This window comes from Atta cephalotes, assembly GCF_000143395.1.
Source record: "Atta cephalotes unplaced genomic scaffold scaffold00020, whole genome shotgun sequence".
In the NCBI taxonomy this organism is placed as follows: Eukaryota; Metazoa; Arthropoda; class Insecta; order Hymenoptera; family Formicidae; genus Atta; species Atta cephalotes.
In genome coordinates, this window is record NW_012130084.1 from 3,743,474 (window position 1) to 3,753,627 (window position 10,154).

Here is a 10,154-nt window from a genome sequence, read left to right on the forward strand (position 1 = left end):
TGAGAAGATACGGTATTAAAAAATTCTGTAAAAAATTCCTGAAGAAGTTTTTAGAGTTCTATGAAAAGAAAATAAATGATTTTTGTTATAATTTCTCTTACAGTTTTTCTATAAAGTTGATAGTATTTATTTTGAACTCTCTGAAGTAAAAAATTATTCAAGTGGCAATTTTTTGTAATTTTTAGTAATTTTTTAGTATTTTTTTAGTATTTGGCAATTTTTAGTAATTAATATCTTGTTAACTACTGCAAAAAGTGCAAAATAGTAGAGGACTTTTCGACTCAGTTTAATCCGCTCTACAGTCACACAAAAGATTGGCCAAATTATGGGACACCTTGTATAAATATTTATTTAAGGCCAGTTTATAAATATGAGTGTCTTAAAGGGATGCTGAAATAACCAAGTTATCGATATTACAGTATAAAAATCTTCAAATTGACTGAATAAGAAATCGTTTTACAGAATTAAAGTAGATGCAAAATTAGAAGGTGGTACAATGGACTTAATATTAAAATCGAAAAAAGTTAAAAATTTACTTAACTTTCTTTTGATTTTAGTATAAAGTCTACTGCACTACTTAATTTTGCTACTTTAATCGCCTTAAAAGAATTTTTGATTCCGTTCATTCAATTCGAAGATTTTTGTCGATAATTTGATCATTCCAGCATCCCCTTAATCATTTCAAAGGAAAAGTATTTTCTTATTGAATGCTTCTACAGTATAGGCCATACAAAAACCATAGATTTCATTAGATTAATAAATTAGTAGATTAATAAATTTGGATTTTAAAAAGTTTTAAGCAAAGTACACTTACAAAATACACTTACAAAGAAAATCTCATGAAGTGTCAAATTTTATGAAATTTTATGATATTAATAAATTTTGTATACATATAAGAATTATACGTAAATTTAAAAAATATAAGTGCAGAAAACTGATGTCTAAACAAATCTTTCTAGGAAAAAAAGGTTTCTAACTTTCTCAATTATATCTCAAAAATTATTTAAGATATCAAAAAAAATTTTTATACAAAAGTTTTATAATGAAATTATGCAATATTGAATCAACATCTCAGAAATTCGTTAAAATAATAAACATCTTGTAGATCTTGTAGTTACAATTCAAAAATATTCGAGAATATTGATTCAACATTTATTCAATATTATATAAATTTCCAAAAACATTCAATCCTTGAATTAATTTTTATATAAAATTAAACGAAATATTTTTAAAATACATTTTATTTGCTTTCATCTTAAAGCCTTTGGGTCACTTTCTAAAAATTATTTCATTAAAACATGGGTGAAGAATTTCGTAATATTGCACCTTTTATTCTATCTTATGTAATTTTTAAATATGAGAAAATTACAATACTTTGCCTATATATACCTATAAACGATATTGCATACTGTTCCCAGGTGAGCAACTTTAATATTAATTTGATCAATATTGTTGCTACAACAACGTTGTAGCAACATTAATAATCAATATAGAAAAGTCAACAAAGATTCAATATTAAAAAAACATTCACACATCAATATTTAACATTGCAATATCTCAACAACATTCTTTCAACGTTCTATACTATATTACTTAACAAAAAATAGGGAACTCTTTCGAATACGCTCAAAATTGCGCAATATCATATCAGAATATCGTGAAACTCGGTGAAAAATCATCGCGGACAAAAAAATCAAAAAAGCATTTGAAAGCTCGAAATCTTTACTCTTGAAATCGGTAATTGATATTTCAATCTGATTGAATTTTTACGTAGCTATACGAACACAAATAGATATCCGTCAAATCTGAAAATTTTATACAAATTTTACAAAGGTTTAACGTGAAGTAAAAATTACACAAAAATACGGTTTACAGCAGCCGAAAGAGTGAATCTTTATCTTCAATTTCTTTTTTTATTGAACGTTGTAGGATTTTTTTTCACCAAGTATTCAACATTGAAACAAAAGTCATCATTTTTGCTTCAATGTTCAATAATTTGGTGAAAAAAAATTGTAAAGAATCCGTCAGATTGAAATATAAATTATATCGATTTTAAAAATAGAGATTTCCAGCTTTCATATATTTTCCGAAAGTGTTCCCTATTTTTTGTTGAGTAGTATTCCAAATATTTACGAAATATTAGGAATTTATGTTATGAAAATATTTTTTAAAGTTCGGAAATATCCTATTATTACATAATATTAATATAATTATATTTATAAAAGATTTATTAGATAAAAATGTTAATGAAATTCACATAAAATCAATATTTCAAAATGTTGATCTAATGTTTCTTGCTTACTAGGCCTGAATACCTGTTATAGAACATGTCGGAATGAATTCCGATTGGAATTATTTCGTATTTCCTTAGAAAACACAATAAAAATCTAGGGAATAATTGAATAATGTCGATCGGAATCCATTCCGACTTGTTCTATGAGGCGATTCTATAAAGGCGCCCTATATTATTAGATTGTTTCTCGCTGATGAAACAAATTATCAATGTTCACGAAACATTGGCATTTAATGTTTTAAGACATGAAATAACAGAAATAACTCGTAAACCGCATAATTTTTCTTCTAAATTTATGTTTATACTCTCTTTTTTTCAATTTCGGTTTCTATAATACATACGTATGTAATAGATACGTTTTTCTCTTCAACGAATAAAGTAATATATTAAACTGATCCAGATGTTTCTTTACTTGTATAATATAATCAATCATAAGAGATTGCCTGTCCATTACTTGTTAAAGAAAGAAGTGTAACAGATTATTTTAATTGTCGAGTCTCTTGAAAAAAAATAATATTTAAAACGTCATTTATTACATCAATTTTGTTTGAGTTATGATTTTCATTGTACGAATAGCATATTTTTATCGCAATCCCGCGAGTTTATTCTCGAGAAATTAATTTGTGACTCATAGGATTGTATTTATTGAGACTTGAATGTGCGACCAGTCAGTGAGCGAAATAAAAATGCCCACGCAAACTGGCCTCGCTTGACAAATTGTCGTTGAATAAACCGAGTAGTACCTTCTCGCGAATGACGTGCGCAGCGTAGCATTGAATAATGGGAGTTATGTGGTTCCTAGTTTACCATGCCCGCTCAACAGCCCGCGGAAGCGAGCTTTGGATTACGTTGCGCGATTAATTAATTACGAAATTTTCGCTCGTTTCGCGTTTGCTGACGCTACAGGGATATGCCCTAAAGTAGTTAGATAATATTTCGAAGATAAATATTCCTTTGATCAATTTTAACAAAAATATTTCAATAAGTTTGTTAAGTCAGAAGCTATCGAAAGAGGAAACGCTGGAAACTGAAAATTTGCGTTCAATTGACAATTGCTTTAGATAAATAAAAAGTTCTTCTTTATGTAATAAATGATCTAATGAAATAATTTAAAAATCAAGCGAAAATTTGAAAACATGCCTCGTATACAAAGTATATGAACGTGGAGAATTATGGAAGTTTATCTGACTGTTTTTTAAAACTTATGTGATCTTTGAAAATTTAAGGATGTTTGACTATACAATACCAGCTAAAAGAAACAGCCAAATATTCAGTCAAAATAATCTAATATCTGTCAATATCATTAAAAAAATTTTATTAACTCGTAAATATACTTTGAAACCAACTGCAAAAAAAAACAATAATTTGGCTTTTAATGGTTTTATGTACCAAAATATCCACATTTTTCTGCAGTTTTAGGTTCAATGATTTTTAAGTGGATTCAGTATATAATCCAATATAAAATTTGATTTTTAACGTTATTTCCTCATCAAATTTGCAAATAAATATTACAAAACGTGATTTTAAAAATCAAGACAAAAAATTAAATAACTTTTAAACTAATAAGAGAATCGTTCTCAAATGTTACATAGATATTCAATCGTAATAATAGAACAATCTATAAAGTTTATATATTTTTGATATTGTTTTAGATGTAACATACGTCTTTAAGTGGCGTAATCCTAACTCTCGCACTCACGAATATCATCGACTCACCTCTTTACCGTTCAAGATGAACGTTAAAATTGCCGGGGGGTAACTTAACCCTGACGTGCACTCCGCTTGGAGGATCTCGCCGATTTCATAAGAAGGTCGCATTCCCTCGAGTATCGGAGAACTTTGAGGAGGTACGGCCACGCTCATGTTTGCCTCTCTGTAATCTGTCTCAAAACTCGGCGCTTCGGATGACACCTCGCAGCCGTAAGACCCCGCCAAGTCGACTTTACCTGCAATATTAAGTTAGAGAAAAGACACTATAAGTATAATAAGCTTAAAAAGAGGCGAAAAAGATATTTCTTTTATTTCATGAATATATCTAAATAACGACAAAATGGAAGTTGATTTTTTAAAAGGCAAAATTAAACTACATTAAACGTCTGATTAAATCATTAAATTTTTGACATTTACTTTAATTCCTCTAATAATCTGCATATTAAAATTATACTCTTCTACAAAAATGATTTTAATAGTATACGAGATGATTTTTATATGAAGCTGATGAAGTATCAATATATGTCTAAAAATTTAGTTAGAGACAGATTTGAAAATAATTTGGTTGGATTATCAAAATAATTATGCTCAGGATAATTATGCTCAAATTATTTGCAAATAGATTGTCAAAACTTTTGCAGCATTACTCATTATTCTTGAGTTCCCTACATAATTTTGATACAATAAAATTATTTTTAGATCTATCTAAATTTTTAAATATTTCAGCAAAATTATTCTTTCCATACACATAAAGGATTCATCTTTTACATGAGAAATATATAGTAATAGATGTAACTTATAATTCTTGCTTAAAATTCTTGTAAATTACTGTCATATACCTTTACCAATAGATGGGCCCAAAAGTGTCACTTGTTTGTGGTCACTTCGATTGAGGTCAATATATAGTCCGCTGATATTTTGAGGTCGCTTAGGCGTCGCTGATCCCGGCATGAATCTGAAGATCTCTTGGCCGTCTTTGTTCCACGTTACCGAATACAGCTCCTTGCCACCGAGATCATACTCACATTTGAGTAATACCGTCTCCCACCTTGGATCGGCGATACTGGGTACGTCCAGCTTTCGTATCTCTAGCCCGGCACCTAGACGACAAAAAGCACAAATGATTTTTGTTATTTTTAAATACTTATAACATAAATAGTACGTTTTATATATTATAGTTATTATAGTGTTTCCTTACTTAAAAGTGATACAATACTCAAGATATATGATTTTCAAGTTATTAGCCCGGTAAAAAATTTTTCATGCATAAATATATGTATACATATATATATATATATATATATATAAACATATATAAACATTTATAAACATGTATAAACTTTCATAAACATATATAATTATGGAATGTTCATATATCATTTTTTCTTTTTTAAATTACTGTATAATTAACCCTTTGAAGGGCACATATATGTCCTACTTTTTTGTTCTCAGTTTTTTCCATATTTCTGATCTATTTTGCAGTTTGAATGCACATATGAGTTCTTTTTAGACTTTTAAATTATACAACTTTCATGAAAAATTACGTTAATTTATTTATTTACAGTTTTGTTATAAACAATTAATGTAAAAAAATTCATTTTTTTTTCAGAAATTCGGCTATTCTTAAACGTGAAGAGCTCTAAAAATTTTATGCGTGTACTCCATATCTGAAACTATATAATATATATATTTTTCAGAATTTTCCACTTGTTAATTTTTCCGAAAAAAAATTTTGAAAATTTTGGAAAATGATCTTTTATAAGTTTATTTATTATTCATTTATTTTGTAATTCTGACCAGAATCGTAATTAGCGACCCTGAAAATCCATAAATAACCTGATGATTTCAATAATTTGTTTAGAAGAAAAATGTGCCTCTCTCAAAAGGGTTAAAAGGATAATTTTTGCATGGTTTATTTTAGAAAAAAAATCAAGTTTGAAGAAATGTAAAATAATACTTCTCCCAAAATGTTTTTTCTAAAAGAAACAAATGCGAAAATTATTCTTGTAATTATTTTTGTTTTCTCACATTATTATTATTTTTATTATAAATATTATTAACCAAAAAAGTATTCAAATACAAAATACTCTCAATAAAATAAAAATGTATTTAAATACGTATTTTAAATACTGCCCATTCCTAGCTGAGACATAACGCTTATAAAGGTTATTGTTCCAATTCAAATGTAAACAAGGATAAATGATGCATTATGCACATCATGCATGAAATAGAACACACTTTAGATTGTGTCAACAATAGTATGATTTTAATCAAAAAAAATTTTTTATATAATTTAAATATATTTAATATTTACAAATTTAAAATACAAAATACTTAAAAAAGTATTTAAATGCAAAATACAAAATACTCTCAAAAAAGTATTTAAATACGAAATATAAAATACAAAAATGTATTTAAATATGTATTTTAAATACATGTCTTTCAAATACTGCCTAATCCTGCTTCTATATATTAAACAATAATTTTATAAAAAAAAGAAGAATATATGGACATGTATGAATATATTTCATGTATAATTACATATTAATATGTTTACGAATGTTATATATGTATGTTTATATGTATATATATATTTGTGTATGAACATTTTTTTATCGGATCATAAATGAGTTAGGTTAGTAAAATTTATCCTATCAATTATTAAAAACGAATTAACTCAACTTCATTTTTTAAAAAAATCATCAAAACGTCACAATCACAACTCAAAAACGATCGTTCACAATTTCAATTCAATTTGATGTCTCACAAGCCCACAATAATTCATAATTCATAGACATTGCTCTTATTTATATTCTACTTTCTACTCTACTTATATTCTACTTTCTTACTCTACTTTATCATCTCATATTTCTATATTTTTATTATTTTACTGGATTACAATTATTGTAATCAATGTAAGCTTTAACTAATCTTTATATTAGATTACGATAATAACAGGGTGGTATTAATACCATACATTTTTATTTTAAAACTGTCTGTACCTTAAGATGTTAATACGGCTCTTTGATTAGATGCTAACTCTCATTAAAAAGAAAATAAAATCTAATTGTATTTTTGTTGAACGTATTATTTTCATTAAAGGATTTTCTTATTCTATTCTGGTTGCGTTCCGATATTCACTGCTGAAACTATATAATATATGTTACGTGCGCTATAAATTTTCAGCACTGACAGTGAATATCGGAACGCACCCTCTAATTCAAGAGATAGTAGGTTTAATTAAAAAAAAATTATCACAAAATTGCGTTAACTTACTTAACTCAACTTATTGTTAGAGTGATGTATATATGTCATTTGTATACAAGATTTTATATCAATAATTAGTACCAAATTATAATATCTCATATATAGGTATTTCCATAAAAATTAAGTTATTTTATTTGATCCAACAATAAGTAATACTAAGAATATTCTTTTTATTAATATTATTTGATTAAACAGTAATTTTTTGTCAAGTTGAAAAAGAATTTTCTCCTTTTCTATAAAATTTAATTTTTTGAGTTATATCACTTTAAAGGAGCAATAAATTTTAAATTTTATTATAATTTAAATTTTTAAATAATGTTAAATTAATTAAAGCTAATTAAAACAAATGTATTTATACTTATTACTTAAAAAGAAATAAATTTTGCTAGAATATATATAATTAGATTAATATTAAAATGAAGTACTGATAATAAAATTTATTTTTCAATATGTTCTCACGTTGAAACAGATTCAAGTTTTTAACTCACTTATGCTATACGATGGTACAATTCAGAATACAATTCGAATAATTTAATTGGTTGGCAATTATAAAAATTGCCCTAACGTTGAAATCTCTTGAAAGATCTCGGAAAATATAGTTATTTGTAGAAAATTTCGACCGCGCAATGGAAATCTCAGCGGGAAATGGCTTCGCGATAGTTGACATGCGCGCATTAATTTATTTAGCGTGCATCCGCAGGGCGATCGAAACAAATACAGCGGTAATTAAAAATATTCGATCAACCGAACACAATTGAGTACTCCAAAGCGGCCTGAAATTTAAAGTGATCGTGAGAGCCAATTATTATCGTGCAAACCTTTTCAGAATGCAAAAAATTCATTCGTACTCGTTCTTCTATCGATAATGTGTACAATTTACAAAAAAATTATAGATAAATTTTATTGCATTAAATGATACACATATAATAATAGCGTAATCATTCTACGTAATCGAAACTTTGATAACAATAAGCGCCATTTTCCAAGAGGAAATAACTGAAAAGTATTTTTACTGTATTTTATCACAAAGTGATATACTGATATTTATTTGCAAAAGTAACTTTCTCTGCGATTTTATTTTTAGCACTTGTTGTCCGTTTAATGTCAAACTCATAATCATTTTGAAATAAATAAAATTTTGAAATATTAACAAATTTTGAAATAGTTATACCATTATATTATTTTTGTTGAGCGAAGACTCATTCGCAAAGAAATAGATACATGTTTCGAGTTATTTTCTCTTGTGACCTCCTTCAAAATTTATTACTAAGTTATCCGCTATATCATGTCACTATTCCGTTATGGATTGCTAATATATTATTTACTATTTGTGCCCCATGTGTCGGTATACTATATTCATTTATTTTGATATTGAAACAGTTTTGCTATCATAAAGTGCTATCATAAAATATAGAAGACATAAATATTGCCTAAAATATAGAAGGCTATTTCATTTTAAATTTGTAAACCCGTTTATGTAAAGACAATGATGATTGTCGTAACGATGCGGCGTTGGCAAAATATCGAAGAACAATTAGAAGAATAAAATTGTTGAATAGTTATTTTCTTTCTTCTCATGTACGTCAACATACACAGAGCTAGTAGTTACATAGTCACATGACATTTATTGATTTATTTTGAGTATCCTATTTTGATAACACTCAATTTTACGGTGCATCGATGTTTTACATCGTTTCGGACATAGTTACATATTTTTCTATTAAACAAGCCGGACCACAAAACCAATATACGTTAAATTGGAAGTTTTATATCAATGCAATGTTTTATATTTATCCATCTTTATCTACACTCTTTATACTCTCTAATAGTTTTCATTAATTTACGTGAGTGTCGAAGTTCCGTTTCTCCACGTGAGCACAGTGTTTTTTTCTTTCGGTCGAAAGTTCGTTCCCGTTTAGCTAACAAGTGGTTTTGCAATGGTTTTGCAGTGGCATTCGCCTTGCAGAATAACAAGTCTTTTTAAATAATTCGTTGGCTTTTCAAGGCTTTGTGTAAGCAGTAGTTAACCAGGAACACAATAGAACGAACTGCTTTCACTCTATCCATGTTAGTCTGCAGGATACGCTCGGCCAGGCCAAGGGTACGATTTGGAAATGCAAACTCCACAGGACGAAACCACGATTCCCTGCTTCTTTTTCGCGCGTGCCTCTGATACGAAGTACTCGCTTCGCATTGAGTAAGATATTTTATATTGTATAGTATTGGGATACGAATGTTCCCAACGTGCTTTACATTCTGAAAACATATATTAGGTGTGGGAAAAAGTTCGTGGCGTTTTTCCCGTTAGATGGCATTAAAAAAACGCCACGAACTTTTTCCCATACCTAATATATTGAACGGTGTGTCGAATGCTCTTACAAAAATTTAATTTAATACTATTTAATACTATTCAATTTAAAATTGAAAAATGTTGATCTATTACGTATTTTAAGTATTGACTCTCTGTCTGTAATTTAGATCTTTTGCACAAATACAAGTTCACTTTCAAATCTTGCATTGATCACATAGAAAAAATGTCAGTTATTTGCTGAAACTCTGATATTTTGTAGCTTATGAGATCAAAGCTGATTAAAAATCTCTATAAAGATATAAAAAATGGACAAATATTACAATAGCATCATTTGAAAGTTACTTTTTTTTAATTTAATCGGACTAAAAAATATTTTAATCTACAATACATGCTTTGTTCTGTATAGATATTATATGTAAGGACTGTCCAAAAAAAAACCTTCTCACACAAAAACTCACATATCCTCCAAACTACTTTAAAAAAAAAACAATTTTTTAATTTAGTAGGCTTTGCAATGAATGAAGAAACGATTGAAACAGTTAGTTTCGTAATCGCTTTGTTCTCAGTGCAAAA

The 10,154-nt window shown here is 27.6% G+C and overlaps 1 protein-coding gene across 1 annotated transcript in view; it reads right to left on the reverse strand.

Annotated features, from left to right (window-relative positions):
• Positions 1-10,154, reverse strand: part of LOC105619308 — a 128,907-nt gene that overhangs the window by 4,182 nt on the left and 114,571 nt on the right. Inside the window, exons 2-3 of the mRNA XM_012200830.1 lie at positions 4,843-5,103; positions 4,010-4,239 (exon numbers count right to left, since the gene is read on the reverse strand). Of these exons, the coding sequence (XP_012056220.1) occupies positions 4,010-4,239; positions 4,843-5,103 (491 nt within the window). The remainder of the gene's footprint in view (positions 1-4,009; positions 4,240-4,842; positions 5,104-10,154) is intronic.